The 25,364-nt window shown below is 40.1% G+C and overlaps 5 protein-coding genes across 10 annotated transcripts; 3 read left to right on the plus strand and 2 right to left on the minus strand.

Moving 5' to 3' along the window:
• Window positions 1–25: 25 nt before the first annotated feature.
• nedd8l (NEDD8 ubiquitin like modifier, like) lies at window positions 26–3,504 on the minus strand. Its single transcript, XM_074650338.1, has 4 exons — window positions 3,336–3,504; window positions 763–810; window positions 564–646; window positions 26–464 (listed from the first exon to the last, which is right to left on the minus strand). The coding sequence occupies exons 1-4, from the start codon at window positions 3,351–3,353 to the stop codon at window positions 341–343; spliced, it is 273 nt and encodes a 90-aa protein (XP_074506439.1). The 5' UTR covers window positions 3,354–3,504; the 3' UTR covers window positions 26–340.
• An 895-nt stretch (window positions 3,505–4,399) lies between these two features.
• Window positions 4,400–7,697, plus strand: LOC141776622 (zona pellucida sperm-binding protein 3-like). Of its 5 annotated transcripts, none has more exons than XM_074650337.1 (10): window positions 4,400–4,525; window positions 4,659–4,843; window positions 5,661–5,767; window positions 5,851–5,942; window positions 6,016–6,196; window positions 6,272–6,377; window positions 6,456–6,544; window positions 7,154–7,242; window positions 7,340–7,454; window positions 7,532–7,697. In XM_074650337.1, the coding sequence occupies exons 1-9, from the start codon at window positions 4,504–4,506 to the stop codon at window positions 7,447–7,449; spliced, it is 981 nt and encodes a 326-aa protein (XP_074506438.1). In that variant the 5' UTR covers window positions 4,400–4,503; the 3' UTR covers window positions 7,450–7,454; window positions 7,532–7,697. The 5 variants fall into 5 exon arrangements, 3 of the variants coding, with proteins under 3 accessions (XP_074506438.1, XP_074506436.1, XP_074506437.1); XR_012595788.1 differs by lacking the exon at window positions 7,532–7,697 and adding an exon at window positions 6,761–6,839 and having other exon boundaries at window positions 4,414–4,570; window positions 7,340–7,449; XR_012595789.1 differs by lacking the exon at window positions 7,532–7,697 and adding an exon at window positions 6,764–6,839 and having other exon boundaries at window positions 4,414–4,570; window positions 7,340–7,449.
• A 1,509-nt stretch (window positions 7,698–9,206) lies between these two features.
• On the plus strand, window positions 9,207–11,615 carry zp3f.1 (zona pellucida glycoprotein 3f, tandem duplicate 1). Its single transcript, XM_074650339.1, has 10 exons — window positions 9,207–9,365; window positions 9,462–9,628; window positions 9,700–9,803; window positions 10,162–10,250; window positions 10,336–10,516; window positions 10,619–10,724; window positions 10,865–10,950; window positions 11,157–11,248; window positions 11,322–11,397; window positions 11,481–11,615. The coding sequence occupies exons 1-9, from the start codon at window positions 9,299–9,301 to the stop codon at window positions 11,384–11,386; spliced, it is 957 nt and encodes a 318-aa protein (XP_074506440.1). The 5' UTR covers window positions 9,207–9,298; the 3' UTR covers window positions 11,387–11,397; window positions 11,481–11,615.
• Window positions 11,616–13,436: 1,821 nt separating this feature from the next.
• Window positions 13,437–18,729, plus strand: LOC141776627 (uncharacterized). 2 transcript variants are annotated; one of them, XM_074650343.1, is made up of 13 exons: window positions 13,437–13,562; window positions 15,143–15,255; window positions 15,383–15,435; window positions 15,542–15,616; window positions 15,905–16,011; window positions 16,103–16,205; window positions 16,320–16,348; window positions 16,432–16,472; window positions 16,570–16,594; window positions 16,717–16,783; window positions 17,905–17,962; window positions 18,084–18,114; window positions 18,299–18,729. In XM_074650343.1, exons 1-13 carry the CDS (start codon window positions 13,552–13,554, stop codon window positions 18,372–18,374), a joined length of 789 nt encoding a protein of 262 aa, XP_074506444.1. In that variant the 5' UTR covers window positions 13,437–13,551; the 3' UTR covers window positions 18,375–18,729. The 2 variants fall into 2 exon arrangements, with proteins under 2 accessions (XP_074506444.1, XP_074506445.1); XM_074650344.1 differs by having other exon boundaries at window positions 13,444–13,548.
• A 57-nt stretch (window positions 18,730–18,786) lies between these two features.
• homeza (homeobox and leucine zipper encoding a) lies at window positions 18,787–24,111 on the minus strand. The gene is made up of 3 exons (XM_074650340.1): window positions 23,608–24,111; window positions 22,627–22,714; window positions 18,787–22,221 (listed from the first exon to the last, which is right to left on the minus strand). Exon 3 carries the CDS (start codon window positions 22,192–22,194, stop codon window positions 20,197–20,199), a length of 1,998 nt encoding a protein of 665 aa, XP_074506441.1. The 5' UTR covers window positions 22,195–22,221; window positions 22,627–22,714; window positions 23,608–24,111; the 3' UTR covers window positions 18,787–20,196.
• Between the last annotated feature and the right edge of the window lie 1,253 nt (window positions 24,112–25,364).

A 25,364-nucleotide genomic window follows, 5' to 3' on the forward strand; every position in this document is an offset into this window, starting at 1 on the left:
TGTGTATTAGAGGACGACGCTTAAATCAACTTCAGCATTTATTCACAAGCAAAAAAGACGACAGTGTTTTCAAACTGTCTTTTGTACTGCATGGGTGCCTGCATCAAATGGTCAAACTCAGAAAGCTAATGTGGGTTTACAAAAAAAACATCTACAAAGGAATCAGAAAGTCCTTTTTTTCTCTTTTGTTTTTTGTTGTTGCCGTTGTTGGTTGATTTTTTGGGGTTTTGTTTGCGTTGGCCCGGGAACGTGGGATTTCAGATCTCTGTGCTGAAACAAGGTTAGACGGTGACAGACACCTAAAGCGTTGGCACTCAGCTGGCCCCATGACAACAGCGACTCATGACGAGGAGGAGAGGTGTATGCAGGGCCTGTGGAGCGTTGAGCCGCCTCTTAGCGCCAACACAAGATGGAGCACCGATCCTCCCTGGATCTTGTAGTCTGCAGCGGTCTTCTCGTCATTCCTGGGATGCGAAAGAACACGAGAGAGAGCACGAGGAGGTTTAGAGAAGACTTGTGCAGCGACTACAGAGGAAGATAGTTCATGATGAAGGAGAACTCACATCTGTTTTCCACTGTAGATGAGTCTCTGTTGCTGTGGTGGGATCCCTTCCTTCTCCTCCACCCTTTCTTTAATTCGCTCCACCTGTGTTTACCCAAAAACAAAACATTTAGAAATGATATGGTTCCTTGAGGGTCAACAGTATAATATACAGATTAGTGTGTCGTGTTTCTTTCCTATTAGAAACAATTGAATTTCACCTTGTCTGTGGGCTCAATGTCGATCTCTATTTCTTTTCCAGTGAGAGTCTGAAACATAATATTTACATTATTTCACATAAAATCTGCAACAGAGCTTTTCAATCAACATAAGGCAGAAAAAAAAGACCTGTCCCTTTATATAGAGGTTAACGTGTGTTACATCAAATTCTGTGACCCGTCCGATTTGTGGCTTGATCAGAAAATTCTGCTTTATTGCCAGTGCAAATGTTTACAACATGGCCACACATTATATTTTAACAGTTGTGCGCAAAAGGGGGTGTCATCAGGGATATAGATAAGGGTTAACTGTGATAGCTGGGGCTGCAAATAATTATTTAAATAATAAATTATATATTTAAATTATTTTCATTATTGATTAATCAATCCAATTTGGTTTCTATTAATATATTAATTGTCTATAAAACATCAGAAAATTAACCAGAGCCCATAGTAACGTCTTGTTTTGTCCGACCTAACAATCCAAACAAAGATATTCAATTAACAAGGATATAAAACAGACAACAGCTGCAGATCTTCACAATGGAGAAGCTGGATCCAGAGAATATGTGGCATGTTGCCTAATAATCGCCCGAAATTACTGATCCATTATGTTTCTGTCGACCAACTATTAGATTAGGTTGAAAGATGTATCGTTCCAGCCAACTATCTGTAGGGCACTAACCCAGTTTCTAGTTTATTCTCAGGTGTCACAGAATCTCAAGGGACACACATTTTGTTGTAACACCGGCCCATGAATTAGCTAACCTGCTTTGGTTTTATTATTATTTTTATTTAAAAGGGACCATGTACAGTTTAAAACATAAATGTCACCATTTGATGCACCGTACCAGATTATAGCTTTAAGCTAATTCACATCTGTAGTCCACTTGGCACAGGTCAAAACAAAGAAACATACTACAGTCATACAAGAAAGAACATACAAAACGCACAATACACAGCTACACACAATAGCACATCACAAAGTATGCTTGTCAAGTAAAAGCAAGTCATGAAGACCATGGAATAAAGATCAGTGATTACAGAGCCGAGCAGCTTTCAGCAGACGTTTAAAAGATCCCATATTATTAAAAAGTGAGATTTTCATGTTTTTTTATGATAAAGCAGGCTTAAGTCCTATATAAATACTGTGAAAGTATCGAAACACTCAATCCATGGAGAAATACACACAGCCTGTATTCAGAAACTGCATTTGAAACCAGCTGTCAGGATTCCTGCCCATTCGCAATGTCACAAATATACAATATTTATACCCTTTACAAAATTTTAAAAGTAAACATTCTAAATGTGTCCCAGTTTATTCCTGGTTGCAATGTATATGTGATGGTACGTGTCCACAGGGGCGTTTTTTATCGCGAGGCGACGCAACGCTTCCCAACATTGGACGCTTGGTGGGCTGTCCCTAGAAACAAGGCACTCGGCTCCTGATTGGACGAACGCTTTCCCGCTGTTGGCTGCTGCTTCAAACCGGAACCAGTATGGAGGCTCGTTTGGAAACTTTCTTCTCTTATTTCACAAAAATAGTTCACTGAAATGTGTTTCTGAAAACATTTGAGGCGAGAAATAAGCCATGCAGTTGCTGAATCTGTCTTTATTTTGGATCGACAACGTTTATTTTAAAAGATCTTCGGGAGTTTCGAGAGGCGGCGAGTCGCGTCGGACGCCCGTGATTTGCATAAAGTAGCCAGGACTTCAACTTTATGCAAATGAGGAGCGGGCTTCCTGCACGCCTAGTCTCTCGAATCGCGACGCCACGCTACCGGAATGCATTGCGCGGCTGCTTGCATAGACAATGAATGGGGAGCGTGGAAAGCACGGAACCTGTGGACACGTACCATGAATGTCATCAGCTGACAGGAAGTACACATGGACCCAAGCTGTTGCTTAGCAACACAATTCTGTTGCAATTCCATCAAAATGCACTAAAACGGAGCGTTTTAAGACAGAGGATAAATACAGGCATATTCAGGCCGACAGCATGAGGAAAATATTTTTTTTAAACATTACAGCATGTAAACATGTTCTATAGTAGAAACACAAAATACAAATATGAACCTGACAATTAGCACAATATGGGACCTTTAAGTTGGTTTTGAAAATGCTGATAGAGCTGCAGCTCCTCACGTCGTCAGGCAGGCTGTTCCTCTGATCTGTGGCCTTAACAGAAACACCTGATTGCCCAAATGTAGTGTGGCGAAATGGTTCAATACAATCTAGCATAGTGATTGCATTTAAGTCAGCAAGCTATCAGATAGCATAGCTAACGTAACTGAATGGTGACAGTAGCATGTTGATAGCTAGCTGGTAGCTCCACTTAACAGTGAACCAAGAAAGCAGGCCTACATTTAGATTATCTTAGCACAGACTGAGATACGTGTAAGTTAGACTATAATAAATAAATGCCCTAAGGCCCCAAATATAAACTAGCTAACCGGTCAGTGGTGCTAGCATAGCATGCTAACAGTTAGCCTAGCATGCTAACAGCTAGCCTAGCATGCTAACAGCTAGCCTAGGAGCTAGTTATCGTGTTAACGTGAATAAAACAACATTCTTACCTTTACTTTGATCAGCATCTTGAATAAAAATGTACTACAATTCAAAAGGATAGCTTATATAATGTTTACTGATCAAATAACACTTAAAACGTTACTAGCGAATTACAAGCTACTTTACTGTCTGACTGGCTAACTTGGATTTACTTCCTGTGTACAAACCTAAACGCTCCGGACGTCAAACGGCAACGGAAAAGTGGTTCCGCTCTAAAAAAAACAACACGTTTTTTTTAGTTTTTTTAACTATATTCTTTCTTTTTGTCATTATTATTATTGTTATTTTTTTCTTGGTTTTGTTTCAGTTTTGAATGTTGAGGTCTTTTTCTCTATAAGTGTACTTGATGGGTTTGTCTGTAAACTCATCTACTTAAAAGTTGGTTTATAGACTGCTGTAATTACGAACAGTGGATTGCATATATGAAAACAGCCTTGAAAAAAGGGAAAAATAAAGTATAAAAAAAACAAAAAAAACAACACAAAACAAAAAAATATTTTATAAACTCACAGCATCTTTGATATAGACATACATAATTATATCCTTTACTAAGAAAAAAAATCCCTGTAAAAAATACTCATTACAAGTTAAAGTATAATTTTACTCAAGTATGCTAAAAGTATGAAAATATTAAATAAAAGTACACTTTCACAGTGCTATGACATTATTGGATTATTATTACTGATGCAGCAAAATATAAGCATTTTAATATTGTGGCTTTTTTCGAGGTGGAGATATTTTTAACTACATAACTTACAGTTTAGTATTTTCATCTGAATCTTTGTATTATTATTTTTTTAAACTGATCTTGTTTTGTAGTATTATTCTGTAAAAAATAATGAGTAACTGACTGTTAAATAAATGCAGTAGATGCATTTGTCTCTGAAATGTTGTAAAGTACAGGTGTAAAGTAAAATTAAAGCACAAATAAATAACATTTTTGCTTCAGTATAAAACTTGATTAAATGTACTTAGCTGCATCTCTGCATCTAGAAATTGTCAAAAATGAACACCCTGCCATATGTATGAAATTGTGAGAATGCACAAAAACATCCCAGTCTATGTTGACACTGACCAAAAGCTGCCCTGCCCACACACAGATGTTAATCAATCAGCTAATTTGGCAGGAAGTCTACAAATTGTAGTCACTTCCAATGGGATCTGGATCATTCAGTCATGGTGACTCATTTCTACCTAGGTGTGATAATCGTGGCTGTTTTTGCAAGGACTGTTGCTAATGCAGGTATTCTTTGCACATACATGTAGAAATGTGTCAACCTTATGTAGTTTTTTTAAAGTGTTTCATGTACAAAAACTGGTATCGTTTGCAGATGTCAAAGTAGTCTGTGCAAAGGACTCGGTAAGAATCACATGGAGGATCAGTGCGGAGTTGGTGCCACGTGCAGCTCGTTTCTTCCTTGGGAGCTGCATGCCATCTCGGCTGGATGTTCTGCCCACCGGGGAGGGGGACGCACACTTTGTCTACAAGTTGGATGAATGCAATTTTAAAAGACTGGTAATGTAAACGCTATATTTAAACCTGCAGTAGGCAGAACATTTTTGGCATCATTGGGCCAAAAAATCCATGAAAGCCTTTCAGCATATTGTAATTCAAGTGTTCTGAGAGAAAACTAGACTTCTGCACCTCCTCGTGGCTCTGTTTTCAGGCTTTAAAACATCTAGCACGTGACGGGAGACTTTGGCCAATCACAGGTCATTTCAGAGAGAGAGAGTGTTCCTATTGGCTGTTCATTGAAAGGAGGCAGCTGTCAATCACTCGCGAACTCTGATCAAACGATCAAACTAGTCAGCGCTGATCAAATATGAATCAATATTATGTTACTATAATGTCTATTTCTCTCCTCAAATGTTTTCAGAAACATCTTGTGTACTGTTTATCTGTAAAATGAGAAAGTTTGCTCCAGCTGGTGGGTGTTGCTTGGTATTTCCTCAACTGATTTCAACATGGCTGCCGGGTGACAAACTTTCTCAGTAAGAAATAGACATTACAGTAACAGAATATTGATTCATATTTGATCAGCGCTGCCTAGTTTGACCGTTTGATCGGAGTTACCGAGTGATTGACAGCTGCTCAGAGACGGCAAGGCTCCAGCTCGGCTCTGATCGGATGTTTTCCTCCGGTCTGATGCCATTAGGAGCACCAGAGGACACAGAGGCACATGATTTTTTTCTCATGTACTACTGTCAGGATATAGTGACTGTTTTATAAAAATAACTTTTTAAAATCATATTTGCTCCAATTCTGCCCACTGCAGCTTTAAGTAAAACACCCTTCAGTCTGTTCAGTGTCTTAACAAGCTGTTTTTCTACAGTTGAAAAGAAAGCATATCCTCTATCGAAACGAAATGACTTTCAGGCCATATGCAAAAAGGTTAAAGCCCGCTGCCATGGTGTATCCCATCGAGTGTGTTTATAAAAGGTAGGAGGTCCTTTTTATGAATTAAATTCCAGTTTGCAGCTGAAATGTGAGATGAGAAAATGTCCACACTATTTATATTTCAGACCCGAAGGGTGGATTCCCCCTTTCCTGAACCTCGGGTCAGGTGTTGCTGAAGGCCGAGGCACGTTGGTATTCCACATGGCGCTCCTCAATGGTGAGTTCTCACAGTTACACTATACCAAATACAACATGGAGACATTCCAAGTATTTTTTACCTCCCCCTACAGATCAATTAACAGGCATCGCAAAGACTAACGTCATCCCCCTGGGCTCGTCCATGCCGATATGGGCGGCGGTGGAGCAGAAGTCCCATCAACCCTTGCTGCTGCTCATGGAGGAATGTGTGGCGGCCACTACGCCAGAGCTGCAGCCTGGAAGCCAGGTTTACCCCATCATTGCCAATAAGGGGTAGGATTCACACACTGATCTGTCTTTCCAATGATGAATTGTTGCTAATCGGGTGAGATTTTTTGATTTCTTCAGGTGTCTTTTGGAAAGCGTGAGGGGAAACTCTGTGTTTCTCCCTCGGTACCACTCGTCTGCACTCATCCTTCATCTGCAGTCCTTCAAGTTTGGTCTTGGGGAAGAAGTGAGAGGCTGAATGGAAACCGCTATAAGGAATATTATGTCGATAATGGATTTTGACGAAGTTTCGTGTGCTCCTCAGGTGTACATTCACTGTAAACTGGTTGCATGGGACCCTGAAGATGTTGATCAAAGCAAGAAAACCTGCCACTATATAAAGGAAAATGAGAGGTAATCATGGATTAAAAGGACAGTGTGTAGCATTTGAATGAATGAACTAGAATGGCACTCGGAGAACGCAGACCTCCGCCAAGGTGCCTGACTTTAAAAACGTATCGGCGGATGCCTCTCTCGTTCAGCAGCCTTGTTATGTCTGTATAACGTTACACAACATTATCTCTCATCCCGTCATCTACTGTTTTTTTCTTTCTCACTGCGGACGGACAGCAGCTGCCCCCGCACCTCGGAGTCTCGCCACACATCCACACACGTATCTCTTATTTCAAGGCCTTTGGCCTTGGCGGAGGTAATGAGTGAATGAATGGTTTATTTCGAGCATACATCAAAAAGAACAAACCTTTGTTTTTGTTTGTACGCCCCCTGGCGTTTTGGAGCATATTGCAACGAACAATGTGCCATCTACAGAGGCCCGTGCCACGATGTCTCGCGCGAGTATAAACAAAGCTTAATAGGTCCTCTTTAAAACACCCCATCAGAATATAGAAGAGCAAATGTTAATGACTTCAACAGCATTTTTAGCTGAACACTTTTTGTATATAAATTATATTTTTATCAACACCATGCTGAAATAATGACCCTCTATGATTACTCCTCTCTCAGATGGGAACTACTCGATGACCCCTTCAGCCCCGTCTGCAGCTGCTGTGATTCAACCTGCAAGTCGCGCTCCAAAAGAGGAGTCGAATATGGTATCACTTTTCTGCCAACTTGGGTGTTTTCATTTAGATTGTGCTTTTTCCTCCACTAAATCGTTATAATCTTTGTTTTTTTTGTCCCTGTCCGAAGCCCACGGCTTTAGTCACAACTCTGTGTTGGGACCGCTGATCATAATGGATCCGTCTGACTCAAAAGCCCACAACGTTTCAGAGTTGTCTGTTACTGCTGCGGACTCTTAAGTTAAGTTTAAGGTCTTTGTCCTGAAACTGGATAAACACTCGCCATCAGGACTAAAGTTCTCAACATCTTCTCAACAGGAAGCCCAGAAGAAGCTGACGGAGACTCTATAGAGGAGCCAGTAGCCAATGACCTCAGATGTTGGGACGTCAGCTTTACATGATCTCAACATAAACTGTTTGCAGATTCATTTAATGTCATCCATCGATCTTAAGCCCTCTGTACAAATAAACCTGCTGTTGGGATTCTATTATGGCATTTGTTTTTTATGGCTGTGTCTTCACACGGTCATCACAACTCCAGGGAATGATAATAAAATACAAGTATCCAGACTTTATATCAATAAAGTCCACATAAGTTTTAATCTGAGCTGTAAACTCCTACACTACTGCCTGATGTCCATGTGGTAAATGTCACCCTGTAAACTCATAACCTCTCCCCTGGTTTATCACTAGTATTTTACAATTTGTTAGCGGTTTCAAGGCTCCCCTTAACGTTTTGGCTTTAAAGGAGCACCTGAATTATTTGTCTGTGTGAGACTAGACTATCTAATTCACCATCAATTATAATGTGGCCTTCAGACCCGTCTTTATAGGCCACGTGATTTACAGTCAAGGATCTAGCAGCTTAATTAGGACACAGACATTTTTCTTCTTCTGAATACCTCCCATTTTTCCTCGAGCTCTATCATGACAGGTCATATATCAGATTTAAAACCTATGAAAGGGCTCAGACTCCATATCAAAATTGGCAGTGTGTAATTTCTTTTATTAAACCTCATTAAAATGAAAATTCCGAGGGAGGAATCAGATGTTGGCCACTATTGCCTTCAATTGAATGTAACATAGGGTTTTACTTTCTGGCCATACATTTAAAATGCATAGAGACAGACCTGAGTGCAAGTGTTTAGTAAAAAGATGACACAACAGCAACTTCACACTGACGTAACACGTTTACTGCAGCTCTCTCTGTGGATAATATACTAGCTCCATAAGAAACAACTAAGTCTGAAGAAGAGCCTGGTGCTCGAAACGTTACGCAGCATTATAATCCTTCTAAAGGGAGCTACTTGGTGTGCAGATCTTTGTTTCAACACTGCTAGATATACTAGTTCACACCCTGTTTACAACTTAACCGGTTTGTGCCGCCTGCAGCATGGTTACAAAGATAGTGGTAAAGAAAAATAGTTTGAGGTTGTCTGGTTACTTGGGCTCGACCAACGTCCTCGACCAAAGAATTTGTTAGTCGACTAACACTTGTACGATTTTGTTGACCAATCGATTCATTGATTTAATCGATAGAACTGAGTTTCTCAACAAAGAATCACAAAAAAGCACCACTTTACATCTTGTGTTTACCAGAGATGTGCTCATAAGTTTCTTTTCAAGTCATTCAGCATGAAAAAGTATTTAAAAAATTACTAATCGACTAAAGAAATCTTTCTGGACTAAGACCAAAACAGCTGATTAGTCGACTAACGATTACTTTGCTTCCTGACCTTGCATATCTGTGGAATTCTTATATACTAATATAATGTAAATTATATCATAGACATGACATTTAAGAGTGGAATGTGTCTCTTCATTGTGTATTTTTATGTAAATTATGAAAAGTAAAAAATATTTCCACAAAACGTGATATCTGTTGACATGCCCTGATCAAGCTGCACCATATTAAACTGAAATGGGTCTACTGTGTGATGTAATAAGCTGCTTTCCGAGCTGTAATTAGTCTGCTGGCCGCTGCACCTGAGACTGTTGACACACACCAGGTGAAAGAGGTTCTCTTGATCAATGTCTCCCAGTCACAAGGAATAAAATCACCCACAGTGTCAGCAGCAAGCATTCAGTCATGATGGCTTTCTTTTGGCAAGGTGCACTGCTTTTGAGCCTGGCAGCTGCCATGTCGGTACATGCAGGTAAAAACTGTAGCCAAATACAGGACAGCCATGTTATTTTATCATTTTTAATACAAATTGTTTGAACTTGAGTTCTTTGTGTTGTATCCCTTACAGACATGACACTGGACTGCAGGCCGGATTTGGTGACGCTGGTGTGGACAGAGAGCAGAGCCCAGGCCGACATGTCGCTCTTTCGTCTGGGGAGCTGTCTCCCCACCAGCCTCTCGGTCGGGGAGGCTGTTTTCAGTGTGGATCTAAATGACTGTAACTTCAGGAGACTGGTGAGTAGCGTATTTATACCTGTGAGTCCACTGTGTTTCCTACAGCTTAGTGCCATTTGTCTCTCTCATAGGTTACTGGGAATCATCTCATGTACACCAACGATCTGACCTACCTTTCCTCTCCTGGTTCTCACATTGTGGGCTTCACTCACCCGGTTGTCTGTGCATATGAGAGGTGGGTGTTCATACTACTTCAACATCGAGTGTTAAAGGGCAAGTATGTAGGATTTTGGGGGATATATTAGCAGAAATGGAATATAATATTCAAAACTGTTTTCTTTAGTATATAATCACCTGAAACTAAGTCGTTGTGTTTTCGTTAACTTAGAATGAGCCCTTGATATATACATAGGGAGTGGGTCCTCTTCACAGAGTCCGCTATGTTGCTACAGTAGCCCAGAACGGACAAACCAAACACTGGCTCTAGAGAGAGCCTTTCAGATTTTTACGGTTCCTGAAGGCCACCGTAGTTCTCCGACATTTACAGTTCTACTGATGCATGTTTTTCAGTAATCTACTTAATTTATTTGCAGGCCCAAAGACTGGTACCCTTCGATTTATGACCCAGTGTTTCATACCTACGGTCTGGGAGCTCTAGTGTTCCACATTGGACTTATGAATGGTGGGTATAAAAACATGACCTCACAGGAAATGGCAGCTCTCGCAGTGACTCCTGTAACTTAATCCAATTTACTGCTGTACTCTAGATGACTTCTCAGGCCCCGCTGAATCTGCCAGCTTTCCTCTGGGCTCCTTTATCCCCATCATGGCTAGCGTGGCGCAGAAGACCCATCAGCCCTTGCTGCTGCTGCTTGAGGAATGCGTAGCGGCTACCACACCAGAGCTGCAGCCGGAAAGCATCATATACCCGATAATCACCAATAAGGGGTATTCTTGTGACACTGGCAATAAAACACTGATGTCCTTTTTTTTTTTTTTTTTTTTTCATCCAGACACTTGAAGTAATGAAAATGTTCTTTAACTTCACAGATGTCTTGTGGACAGTATGATATCGCGCTCAAAATTCGAACCAAGGCAAAAATCGTCGGAAATCCGCCTATCCCTTCAAGCCTTTAGGTTTGGTCTCGGAGAAGAGGTAACAACTAGTCTCATTCTATAGATGGTGCATGTTCATTTTTAGATGCACCATCTATTCTGTTTGTGAAAACTAATATAAAAATCTAAATAATGTAAACAAACTTTTATACCTTGCAACCCCACTTCTCCACTCAACAGGTGTTTATCCACTGCAAACTTGTGGCTTGGGATCCCAATGGTCTTGACAACACCAAGAAGGCCTGCCACTTTGTCAAAGAGCAAGGGTAAAAATGTCACTTAAAAAAAAAAAAAAAATGCATTAGTATATCTGAATTTAAAGATTTTTAAACTTTAGGCATGTCTAATTCAGCACTGGCTCAGTCTGCAGATGCTACAACAGTTCCTAGTTGTAACCATTCACAACATGTTGGACCTATATCATGGAATAATTTTACAACTCTTTTCCTCCAATCTTCATGAACCAACTAAGTTGGGAGCTGCTGGACAACACCGCACATAGTAATCTTTGCGACTGCTGTGAATCCAGCTGCAAGTCCAGGAGGATGAGGAGTATATCATCAGGTATTTGCACAACTTCTGCTATATCAAACTTGCCTCATTGTACTGTACTAAAACAATTTTTTTTCTTATATAGGGAAGCATGGAATGGTACAAAACGCAGTCCTTGGGCCACTTAAAATCACTGATGTGAATTCCTGAAGTATCTCAAGGTACATTTAACTTTACATTGCAAAATTATACTTATCCTCAACAGCTTTGTTAAACTTTTTTTTTTTTTTTTCTCCCCCAACAGGAATGAATCATCGTACAGACTGGTTCCTGCAATCTGAATTGGGTTTTTATTCTTGGTTTTGTAAGCTTCTAAAAGCTCGGTGCCTGTCTCTCTGCATTTCAGATCGTAATGAAGCCATTAAAGATGTTGCAAAACCATTTACTTGAAAGCTCTCAAATTTATTAAGTTTGTTGAGTGTGTAATGGTCTTAACGAAGATGTATTGCAATCTAGTATTTTCATGACGTCATATCTTGATGTCGACTGAAATCTTATTCCTGGGTAAATGCACATCTGGTCAGCAACTTCATATATACAAGAGGTGGGATTTATTTCAAGTAGTCTAAATGTAGATCTGTTTCAAACATGTCCGCAAAATGACCTGTGAATAACTTTATTCCTATGTTCGCACTATACACAAAGTATTTGTGTGAAAGGCCGTCATTGTGAACATCCATAATCACTGTCAGAGGAAAATATGGACTGTATAATATGCTGTACTTTAATGCACAAAACACACTGAAATGCAGTGAATGATCCCTAAAATATCTGCATTATGGTTTATTTATTTTCTTACAGCAGGTCTCACAATTCATATTTTGCTAAAAACATATGGGTTAAATAAGTTGCATTACCCAGAACTACAAAGAAATAATTTATGTAGCATGACTGGATTATCTAATGGTTTGTCTTAATCACCATAACAAGTTGACCTCTTCATATTACCTTCATTGTTCCAACAGGTTCAACATGCAGCTTACACTCCATCCACACCAGCACAAATGTTGATACTTTATTTTTTGATGACTAAAGAACCAGAGATTAATAATTAAGCCGTAAAGTGGAATATATCTTGAAACTGGAGACATAATGTGCAGGACATGGTGTGGTGCAACAGGTGTCCTTGGCTGTGTTTTTAGATGACAAGTATAAATAAGATAAGCATTCAAAGAGTAAGTCTATTTAATGAGGGGAAAAAAAAACTTTTTGTGCTGACCAGCTCAAGGCCATATTTTTTTAAATCCTATCCATCATATTCCTCCCCAAATTCCTTATACTTATTTCTGCAGAATTTTAAATATCTTGACAGAAATAACTAGTTTAAAAAAAGTTTAATTAACAATGACCTTGTACAATTATAACATCTAAACCAGGGGTCAGCAACCTTTACTATCAAAAGAGCCATTTTAGGCAAAAAAATAATAAATCTGTATGGAGCCGCAAAACATTTGAGCATTGTGATGAAGGTAACGCATCTTATAGTCTAAGTATATAAGTCTAATGCAGTGAGGGCCAAAGTGCACATGTACGACAGAGTATTAGGACCACATTGAGGGGAAAAAACATCTGAAATTTCCAGAATAAAGTCATAACTCTACGAGAAAAAAAGTTGTAATATTACGAGAATAAAGTCATAACTTAACATGAAAAACAGTCGTAATATTACGAGAATAAAATCATAACTTTACGAGAAAAAAGTTGTAATATTACGAAAATAAAGTCATAACTTTACGAGAAAAAAGTCGTAATATTACGAGAATAAAGTCATAACTTTACGAGAAAAAAGTCGTAATATTACGAGAATTAAGTCATAACTTTACGAGAAAAAAATTAAATAACACGAAAAATTACTACTTTATAATATGACTTTATTCTCGAAATCTCAGATTTATTTATTTTTTCCTCAGTGTGGCCCTAATACTCCGTCGTACCATAGACTTACAACAATGATAAATAAAAATGAAAATGTGAACAAAAAAAGTTTCCATTTTTTAAAATCCCAAACTAACAAGCTGACATATTTATTATGTTCTCATTGATTAAAAACCGTTGACATAATATTTTAACAGACACTGAGGAATGGGGTCTTCATACGTCCTTGGACCAATCAGAACAGAGGATGAGATCCGCTATTTGGTCACTCAGCCAATCAGAACAGAGGATGAGATCCGCTATTTGCTCACTTGGCCAATGAGAACAGAGAACGAGAACCGCTATTAGCGCGAGGGCGGGCGGGACTGCTGAGCCAAACTGACATAACTTCAGTCAGGATAAAACTTCTACTTACTTCCCTCTGAGCAGGGCAACAGGTAATGTTGGAAAGGTAACAAAAACGAGAGAGCGGATACCTTGTAGCCAAAGTGTTATGAAAGTTTAGAGTCAGTTTTTTACCCTCTTACCAAACAGAAGTGAATTTAAGCTAACGTTAGCTCGCTTGCTAACACTATTGGTAGCCAATAGCATAATAGCCTGTTAGCATTGTACTGTAGATGAGTAGCATCAGCTAACTTTAGACTGCTGTACCTAAATGTGTGTGGAGGTTGTGTCATTATGTGCTACAGGAATGAGTCCTAAAACCGAGCCATAACCAAACAATAAATCTGCAATATTAATACACTGAATGTGAAATACATTTATCTGTGCAATATATCCTTGATGCAGTATACACCTCAAGTTCAACTACCTTTGTTTACATTTTATTTATTACATCTACCCTAACTATTTTACAATTGCAATTACCTCTGTTTACATTACAATTACTTTTATATTTTATACTTCTAGTGTAACACTTGTGTTTATATTTATTTATTACATCTACCCTAACTATTTTACAATTGCAATTACCTCTGTTTACATTATATCTATTTTTATATTTTATACTTCTAGTGTAACACTTCTGTTTATATTTATTTATTACATCTACTTTAGCTGTTTTATTTGCTTTATAACTATGTGTGTTTTACCTGTTATATGTTTTTATCTGCCTCGTTTAGTCTTGTCAAGTATTTGTTTTAAAGCACTGACCAGAAGTGGCAACTGTGATTCTCGTTGTATTTAATACGATGACAACAAAGCTTTCTATTCTCTTCTCTATTCTATTGAAAGAGGCTGGGACATGGTTTTGAGCTATGGGGTATGACACATGCGCAGCCTATTATGAGTTTATTTTCTGTAATAATCCAAAACCCAATGGAAAAATCCCATTGGCTTTTGGTCGAGGAAAGTCGTGCGATTCTGATTTACGGGTTGGCCTACGAAAATACGACAACCCTGGAGCACTCTATATTGGTAACTTTGTTCATGAGTGTGGATGTGATGAATTTACATTGTGGTTGTGGGCAAAAAAATCCTGCCCCAATGTCATAAAAATCTTGATATTAAAACTTAACAGTGTAACTGTAAAATACACTACATGGCCAAAAGTATATGGACACCTAACACCTTTTGAACATGGCATTTTATAACCTTTGGCATTAATATGTTGCCAGAAGTCTCCACTCGTCTGGGCAGACTTTCCCCTAGATTTTGTACCCTAGCTGCAGGGATTTGCTCCCATTCAGCCTTGAGAGTGTTTGAGACGTGGGGGACTGATGTTGGGTAATAAGGCCTGGCTTGCAGCCGGCGTTCCACTTCATCCCTAAGGTGTTGTATGGGGGTGAGGTCAGGGCTCCGTACAGGCCAGTCAGGTTCTTCTACACCAGACTGGGAAAACCATGTCTTTATAGGCCTGGCTTTGTGCAGGGGGAAAGTCTCATGTTGAAACGTAAAAGGGCCAAAACAGTAAGTCCACACCAGGAAAAAAAAATCCAATACTAAAAGTTTGTGACCACATCCTTATGGTCAAATAGTGTAATATTTAATGTTACATAATCACATTTGTGTATTGTAATCTTGCGTTTGCAGAGGAGGACTAAAAATGGACTGGTTCCACTGTAATCAGTGCTTCACAAGGAGAGGGTCGAAGTTTGCCGTGTCCAGCTGTGGCCACATCTGCTGCGAAGCATGCATTAAATCGAGTAAGAAAATTATATACGCTAAGTCAATTTGCTTCCACTTTTTAACTATAATTATTTTAACATCATGGCTCAAATTTAGACAGTTTCTGACTAGTTATGCTTCTTATGATTATGTCTTTTCCCACAGAGCAGTGCAGTGTGTGTGGGGCCAGCTGCAGTTATCTGCCCATCACAGATGAGGTTGGTGAGTTTGACATCTCCACTACTGTCTGATGATGCCACCAACAGAGAATGACCTTATGTTACATAGCCAACTTATTATATCTGCACTCATTTTCTTTTTCAGATGAAGCCACAGGAAAAGGTGTTTTTCAAGGACCCTGTGAAGCTCATCCAGTCACGGCTGGAGCACATTTCACAGGTCTGTCTCCTCTGTGCAGCGCTCACCCAAGCTCCCTTGCTGCTGTCCTTTTTAATTGCTGTACAGGGATGTTAAATGTCAGAGCAGCGAGTCAATTTATAACAATTAATAAGATAGTCAGTGAGTCATTCAACTAGGGGTTTCTTCAGTTAGAGGGATATTTGACAGAATTAAAAGCATCCCAAATAATCATCACTTGGGAATCCCTTAGCAATAATCCAAAAGTTGATTTACATGTTTTAATTTCACTGAAAGAATATTTGATAGTGAGGTCTTCATGCTCCTCAGATTGCGCAATTTCAGCGGATACAAATGGAGAGAGTGACGGCGCACTTCAAGCATAAGTCTGTTGAACTGGAAAGGCGTCTGAAAGAAGTCACTGAGCAGGGTTACAGGTGATTTCCGTATCAGTTATTGTTCCTCAGTGGCTGTGTAAATAAACCTCCCTGATTGCAACGCTATTCTTCCCACGTCTGTCATCATAAGGCAACTCTCCGAGCTGAAAAGAGAGAACGCTGACTTAAAAAAGCAACTTTCAGAGCTGAGAAGAGAGACTGCTGATTTGAAAAAGCCACTTTCTCAGCGGAGGGTAAGTGTTCCAAAAGTCTAATAAAGAAAAAGTTTATGTTGCCAAAAATGGCAATGTTCAGGTAATAATGAGTTGCATATCTAATTAAGCCTGCACATTCTCTGTTTGCCACAGGTTTCTCCAGGACAGTTTCGTACAGATGGGTAAGACCAATTCACATTTCAGGACTATCCTGTTTAATAATAAAGGTTTCCAAAGTTTTTAACTTTTTTTGTCTCATGTATAGCACTCAAAGGATGTCACTCCCTGTGGCTGTCACCTCCCCAGGTAAACCCTGTGATTTATGTTGAATTGTTACAGTTAATGGTAATCAAATGTTTTGGTTCAAGTTGATGAGGAGTGTGTGCATGTTTTCTTTTACCAGTTACCCCTCGTTCAAGAACTACGAGGTATGTACTACATTGCCATGCTCTGGTGGATTTCATTCTGTATTTGCAACATCATCACATATCTACACTTAGTAAAAAGATTGCAAAATATTTTATGCTCAAATATGTTGTCTGGGTCTCAGTTACATAGGCTCAGCAGAGTCTCAGGGGTGGGCCAGAGACAGAGGTCGCAGTCTATCCTCCTTCACAGTAAGTCTCCTAGTTATATTGGCTGTGTGTAATGTTTTATAGACCTACTTTAAATTATTGTTATTATGTTGGAAACAAAAGTGTTTTCCAAGAAATACTGAAGAAAAATATATATCTCTTCTTAGATTATTCTGCAACTTTTAAAAAGGACCCTTTTCGACATAATAACAGTTGACAATAAAAAAAAAATCTTAATTCAGGGTCAACTTAATAACTTTTACCGAAGCTCTCCTGAAGCATCTCCATGACAACTCCATCCACTGATGAAAATTATGATATATGGTTGAAACCTCTGGAAGAGGCTAGTAAGTGAACCTTAAAAGAGCAACTTGCAAGTTAGAGCCTTCAGTGAAAAATTGAGTAGGAAAATTATGTAAACACTAGGTTTCAAAAAATATATACATACATATATATTCACTTTGGTGACATCTGGAGGCATTTCTGTAAGACCTTTTTTTTTTTTTTTCTGCATCAAAAAAGACAAACCGGAAGTGATGTGGGCTGAGGGAGAGCGGTCAGTTAAATATTAATAAATATGGATCACAATGCTAATAGAACTAACACTGAGGTTGAAAATGTATATTCATACGCATATGACGGTCCACGGTCTTATAATTATGAGCCAGTTAGGTGTCCAAGAGACCAGCAACAGACAGTGATGAGAAGAAATAAAGGATATTGGCGAGAAATTGAGTTTGAGAACAAGCTCAATTTCTCTGTGAGTGACTGGCGTTAGCTAACAATAGCCAACGCTGGTCACATCACAACATTACGTTTGCTATCATATATCGGGCTAAAACTAAAATAGTATTGGTAATATAGTGCTGTCAGGGTTACTGATACTTACCAAACAGTAACAGAAGCTAGATTGTTTTTGTCAGACTACATATTCCGAGGTCAAGTATTCATTTTCATGCTCAATAATAATTACACCTTCATATTTTCACTGTAAAGTGGCTGCTCGCTGCTACTAGGATGGGTTAAATGCAGAGATTCAATTTCACTGTGTACAATGTGTGACAATAGAATCTGATTTACATTTACATAGACCAGGTCCTCATTAGTACCAATTAAATATTCAACCATAAACTTAAATTTGAACTTCTTTCTGTTTTTGACAGACTCCTGGATCAGCTACCTCTATTTCGAGCCACAGCTCTCTTCACGAACATGTACACAGTAAGTGTCGTTGCGAAGACGCTTTTGTAGCTCTGCCACTGGATATATTATGTTTAATCAACTCAGAAATTAAATGCATTCTATCTTTAATCAAAATCCTTTCCCCTCTGTTTTAAAAAAGGAACACCCACATCCTTCAGCACTCCTACAAGGTAAGACATGCTTTCCAAATAACTTGCCGTTAAACATTGCATCACATTTCTTAATTTTCACGATGGGAAGACTTTCTTGTTATTGTCAGTCGAGATCTCAGATGATCCGCTGTGGCAAACCCTAATGGGAGCGGCCAAAAGATGAGCAACATTCGCTGAGTCAGTCTATTTGTGTCATCCTCAGAACTCAGCGTCAGACACCTAACGTCTTCCAGCTCCAGTTTATGAGTGGGTTATCAATACAGTCACCCAGGTATTAATGAAATGGCCCCTACAATAACATTTCTGGGGACATTTGTATCAGTTAAGGACTCTTTAGCCATATGTATGTGTTCATCAGGAGGGTCACGTCTTAGTTTGTGGGAGATACAAATATTTTTTGCCCAGTAACAGTTGATTGAATGTCTTGTACATTGAGGTATTTTATAATTGTTAAGTTTACGTGGATGTTGTACTGACGTGGTTCCTCTGTTGATTAATCAACCTGCCATATTGTCTTCTGGCAACACATTTTTTTTAAGCTTAATTTTATATTAGAACCATTTCTGCAGATTGCTTTTTCCTCACAACAGAGAATTTACACTGATGAAAAAATAAAAATTTGATCTGTCAGAATCAGTTGGAGTCATTACAGCACACACATAAAAAAAAAAACATTGCTTGCACACATGATTAGAAAGGCAAATCCTTTACTGGTTTCCAGTGACACAATTGTGCAAATGAGAAATTTTTCTAACAGGAGAAAATACATGGAAGACAAAATGCAAAGGAAGACACTAAGCGTTATGGACATTTTCCCCACAGCATGACACTTGCATTAACGTTTGATTACTAATAGAATAACAAAACACAGTGATGGACACTGCTTCATCAATATTCTGGTCATCTAAACTTTATCCAGACGCTTCTAATGAACTAAACTCTGACTCCATTTAAAACCCACTTCACCCCCTGTAGTCTAAGAAGTACTTTCAAGTGTGGAGAACTGATAACCTGAATGTATAATGCTTGTGCTATAATTCATAGTCTGAGTTAACAGAAAGGTATTTCTTCTTTGGATTCAAACCCGTTGCTACTTATACAGTACGTGGACTCCCATCCGTTATTTCATCTAGTTTGTCTAGATTATAAACCATCAAGTCACACCCTACAGCTATTAAGACAAAATTAGATATAAAAATACTGACTGAATTAATGAGTGCAAATCAGAATTGAAGTTCGCAATTCTGACATCTGCAAGATGTTCATGCGATTGCTGCTTTCTTAGTACGGTTATCCTTTACTGTTAAAAAATGTGCAGTTAAATGCAAATGACAAAGTATACAAATAGTACATCAAGTATTACAGCAGAGCGTCTAAAGGAGAATCGGGGAATGTGTCTCAGAAATATGCTGTAAAGACATTAGTAGAATTAGATGGACCATGCTGTTTTCAAAATATGATAATAGGTTTCAGTGTTAAGGGATCAATATGACATGGTTTAGTTAGGAACTCATATTTTGTGAAATAATTGGATTTATTGGAAATGACAGCAGGCTCTAAAACCAAAGTGCAAGATGTCAACTTAAAGTGTACATGTCCAGTGTGCTTTTCATGACAAGGAATTATTGGCTGTAAAGGAATGATTACACACAGTGATCAGTCTAAAGAAATTCATCAACAGAGACACTTTTCCGGAGCAGTTACTCGTCTGCTTTAGTCAGGTACCAAAAGTACAACCAGTTTAAATTATACTGCTACAATAGCATACTAAATATTCTGTAGTAGTGATATCTAAACAAAAATAATAAGCTCAAAAAAACATAAAAATAAAGCAAACCAGTGTACAAGTTACTGTCCTATTTACAGCAACACGGGCAGCACAATTATACTTCAAGTCCAAAATATATTAGGATAAGCAGGAAACGCAGCATATATAAAAACTCAAACCTCACTTTGGGCTTGTACTGGGAAGACCGGATGTTACAAACCTGCCGAATTAAAGCAATTTAAACCAAAGTAATAACTATGCTCGCTGGTGCAAAGGATGTGAGGAGCACCCAACCAACTTTCAGAAATGTTCTTAAGTCTGGTTCCAGGGTGTTATTCAGCAATAATCAGGTTTTGCTCAGTCTCCCCAACATCCTGAGCTGCAAACCAATCCCGCACTTGCTGGTAGCTCATTCTGGATTTCTTGCATAGAGAGTCAAGGTCTTTTTCATGTAGTGAGCCGGTTGAAAGGTGATATGCCATCAGTGGTTGGATATCGGGGGAATCTGCAGTTGTTGCATTTGCTTGAGATCTTCGTTTGCGGCTACCCCCGGCCCGAGTAGATGTCCCAGAGCCACTTCCGTTAGTCAAACCACTGCTACTCTGCTGGGCTGCAAGTTCTGCCAAGAACTGGTCGCGGACCCCCTTCACCCAGCGCAGCTGGCCATTTTTAACAGCATACCGTGTGTCCCCAAACCACTGAATAACATCTGCCCGGGGTAAACCTGTAAGCTTAACAAGTTCAGTGTAATCTTCACTCTTGGGCCACTGGCAGCGTAAGAAGTTCTGCTTTAACACATCCAATTGCTCCTTGGTCTTTCTTGGTCGCCCAGCCGGAGTGAGGGTAGGGGATGTGGACGCGGACGAGTTACCCTTTGGGACGCGCAAGGGTGTTCGTGAGGGACTGGCTTTGGCTGAGTGGGCTGACTTCTTTGATGTGCTGATGATGTTTGAAAGCGGTTTATTAGGCGAGGCAGTCAGTGGTGGGCTGCCAGAGGGGGAAGAGTAGGGAGAGGACTTTAAGATACCCGATGGTTCCTGTGGAACATCTGGCTCAATCTTGTAGGTCTTTGTCAGTTGTAAGGGTAGCTCTTCACTTTGTTCCTCGTCCTTCAAACTGTCCCCATCACCAGAAAGCTCCTCCATAACCTCATACCCTTCTGCCTCAAGGACCCTTTCCCCAAATGCCTCCAGGCTGTTCGTCAGAAAGGTCTGAAAGAAATGTGAGTTTCTAATCCCGTTGCCACGGGCTCCCTCCTGGACCTTCACCCCGTTTAGCTCACTAGTCTTTTGTGTAATAAGTGGGAGAGGTTGAATTTGTTGATCAAGTTTACCTCCAGTGTTTTGAGAGTAGTTCTGGGCCGCAGCAAGGCTTCCTCGGCCAACCCTAAGCTGGTACCGGCTGTCACTGAACCATTTGCGAATGTCGTTGCGGCTCAGCCCCGTTTCTTCCTGCAGACGTCTAAGCTCCGCCTCCGCTGGCCAGTTCTCTCTCAGAAAGCTCTTTCGAAGGGCAGCGAGCTGAGGTTTAGACTTTTTGTAGCGCCCATGACGGTGCTGTCGTGAGGATGACTCTGAAAGGTCGAGGGAGACGTCGGCTGCTGTACTTGCTGGCTTGTCCGCCGGCGTGTCCGCTGGTGGGCGGTAGAAGTATGAATCCTGAGGGGGTGGGAGGGTGGAGCTGAAACATGGGGCAGCGGGTTTGGCTGGTTTATAGGAATCTGGTGACTCACACTTTGGTTTCTTCTTCTGGGGGCTAGAGAGAGCACCCTCTACTTCATTGCTGTCCGTATCCTCAATTACCAATTCCTCACAACTTTTGCTCTTAATTTCGACTTCCTCATTCTTTTCAGTAGATTCATCACAGATCTCAGGCACTGCCAGCTTTCGCCGTGTCTCCTCTATCTCCTCCGATGACCAGCTGATGCCATATTTAATCCTCTGCACCATAAACCACACCTTAACTTTGTCCAGTGGCAAGGCACATACCCGGGCCAGGGTGCTAACCTCACGAGACGACGGGTATGGAAATAAGTTAAAGGCTTGGACCAGCTCTGAGATTGTGTCAAGTTCACGGGTCTGATCTGACTGTGTCCACACCAACTTCAGTCCCTCTGACACCAGAGGCAGGCACACAACGTTGTTGTGGTTAGTGGTGAAACTAGCCGCGCCACTCACGTTGCTGTCAGCTGAGCTTGCCGAGTGGCGCAAATCCTTGGAGGAGCGTTTAGCTTCAAGTTTTCCTTCACATTCTGTCTTTGTTACTTCAAAGTGCCCCTTCACGCCCATAAGTAGTCCATTTCTGCCATTATGTTCACTGTAGGTTGCCATCTGGGATATCAAAATAGGCTCTTTCACCTAGAAGAGAAATAAAAACACTGATTTAGTTGTTGTTTACTTGTCACGTCACAGATAAGATCACCGTAGGGAGAAGGAGAATTTGTTCTGTTCTGTACAGAGTATAGACTACGATGTTTTAAGAACTTTCAGTTCTCATTCAAAGTCATTTATCTGACAGCTGTTTCCCCTCCCCTCCTCCCCTCCCCCCCTCCCCCCTCTACTTTGCACTCCTTATTCTGAACTCTCCCAGTGAAACTAGTCGTATACTCTGTCCAGACTGGGTTCCCCTCCCCCAAAGCGTGGTGACTGACTTTTGTTTTGTGTGAGTGGGGGGAGATTGCTCGCAAAAGGGGTGGGTGTGGTGGGTGGGTATGCGTGGGGAATGGGGATCTATGAGAAATCCATCACGGTCTACTTTCTCACCCCGTCCCAGTCAGGCTTTGTTCCAGTCCCAAGTTCTCAGTCCCGATAGATGAGTGTAGCCTCTTCACAAAAGAGCCGAGAGAGAAACCTGTGGAAGGAGAAAATGAGATGCATTAGTCACACTCCAAGTCCAAGTCTAGGCACTCTTATAAAACAATATGAAAAATGGTTTGAAATGTAATTTTGTTATTAAGCAACAGGTGTTAAGCCAACAATTCAACACACCATGATGGGATATGTCAGTTTGGTAGTGATAAAAAAAATACTGTGATTCAGAAACACTTTTTCTTTTTTCAATAATTTTGTCCCATTGCAGTTATTGCCTACTTATATTGATAATATCTTTGCAACTACTTATTGGGCAGTGTCTTACAAGTAACTATTTTCATTTAGGAGGAATTGTTTTTTATTTGGGCCAACAGAGGAAATATTGTGCATTTAGTTTTGTTAAGTTGCTGCCATGGCCGACGATTAAGGTTGGGTAGTAGTAATAATAAATACTACTAATAATAATAAACTTTATTTGTATAGCACCTTTCAAAACATAGTTACAAAGTGCTTTACATAAGTTAAAATAGTGCAAACATCAAGATAAAAACAATACAGAATAAAAACATAGGACAAAATAAAATCTTGGTAGAAATGTTGAAATATACCAAAAAACATTAGCAAACAATTATGAAACCACCATATTAGTCATGGGTGACACATTAAACCCACAGGATGAGATCATGTGGTGGCCTCTCCTTGTCTTTGACGTCTTTCCTTTAATCTTTAATGCATTGGAAGAGTTTCTACGTTATATCTTTTGTTTTAATGTGAGAAAAAAGCTGTAAAAGTTGCTCTGGGTTGCCTCTCACAATAGCAGCCCCGGTGTGTGTTTCTCCCCCCTCTTTATGGCGTACTAACTAAAACGCTTCACACTGCACAGGCGCACTCCGCAGCCAGACACGCTTCACTGAAACATAAAAATAAACTTACCCGAAAATGCCGAAATAACCCAGTTATCCCTCCGAGGTCCGTCTGCGCGTAAAAGCGAACAAAAGGAGTTTCCACCTTCCGCCAGTGCGCCTTGTTTTATAGCCGAAGTTTAGAGGAAGATCAGGGGAAACAATACCGTCCGTCTGTCGGTTTGACCCTTGTCTTATTTATCAAGCACCTCGACGGATTACTGTCGGGATACAAAGATGCGAGGCGACCAAGTTTAGTCGCCTTTTTTTTACGCAGGAGTTCAGTCGTCCGGCTTTTTTAAGTCCCGTATTGAGCGCACAAATCTCTCAATCCGTGAGGTTCAGGTGTGGATTTGAGTCCGCCGTTACTTCGTCCTCCCTCGGTCCATCCGTTGTTGCTTTTGTTCTTGTAACTGTGAAGTGTTTTTTTCGCTGTCCGGTCAGATCGAGGCGAGGCGGAGCCGAGGACCAGGAAGCCCACAAGGCCCAAATGACTCTCCCACACACAGTGTGTGACGGTGGGGTGGGTGTGCCAGTCTGGGAGAGCAGGCCATGGATTGGAGGGAGGAGGCGCCTGTATAATAAATCCGAGGCAGTAGGCTCCACATTTTCACGTCAGCCACCCACTAGTCCCCCCCCCCCCCTAAAGCAGGCCCACAAACCTCTCATATGATCTTGTTGTTAAATGTAAACTCCTACTGTCCTAACTTAAAGCAGTAAATAACAGGAGTTTAATCACTTATAATTTACTTACAGGAAATTAGACTCCCCAAGATCCATGGAGGTCCTTGGACTTTAGTCAGGTGTGTCAAACTCAATTGCACTACTTGGAAATGAAAATCACACCTAGAGCCAGACATATGTAGTTTAATCGAAAACAATTAAATGTCTTTGTTTATTTTCTTCTCAAATACAATTTGAGAGAGCAAGGCCATGGATTGGAGGGAGAAGGCGCCTGTATAAGAAATCCGAGGCGGTATGGGCTCAACATTTTCACGTCAGCCACCCATCAGGCCCATGAACATATGATTTTCAAAGGAATCATCATCTTGTGGTTCAATTTAAACACCTACTGTCCTAACTTAAAGCAGTAAATAACAGGAGTTTTATCACTTATAATTTACTTACAGGAAATTAGCCTCCCCAAATCCCCTGGAGGTCCTTGGACCAAACTATAGTGCAGGTGTGTCAAACTCAATTGCGCAAAGGAGCACTAATGGGAAATGAAAATCACATCTAGGGCCAGACATATGTAGTTTATTGATATGCTTTCATTTAATCCAAAAAATAAAATGTCTTTGTTTATTTTCTTTTCACATACAATTTGGGAGAGCAGGCCATGGATTGGAGGGAGGAGGCGCTCGTATAATAAATCCGAGGCAGTAGGCTCCACATTTTCACGTCAGTTAAAGTTAAAAGAATAACTGTCAAATTTCATAAAAAAACTCTGAGAATCGCCTTCCACCGGCTTATAAATACTTATAAGTAGGTTCACAGTCTTGGTTGTAGATGCTACAACCTTTTCTTTGTGGTAGTTTCCATCATATTCCGCCTAAATCATCTAAATTTGTGGGATGTGGGACAAGGGATAAAAATACTGCGCAGTCCCTCGTGAAGTGGGACACCTGGTCACCCCACCCATATAGCCTTCTCACATACAATTTAATCAAAATAATCCCTAAAAAAGTCAACATAAAGTTGCTTAGAATTTACTCAAACAAAATAATGTATTCTTATTATATTTTCATAAGTAGGCAACCATACAACCAACTCACAACAACCTGTTTC

The sequence above is a fragment of the Sebastes fasciatus genome, chromosome 11 (assembly GCF_043250625.1).
Source record: "Sebastes fasciatus isolate fSebFas1 chromosome 11, fSebFas1.pri, whole genome shotgun sequence".
Lineage (NCBI taxonomy): Eukaryota > Metazoa > Chordata > Actinopteri > Perciformes > Sebastidae > Sebastes > Sebastes fasciatus.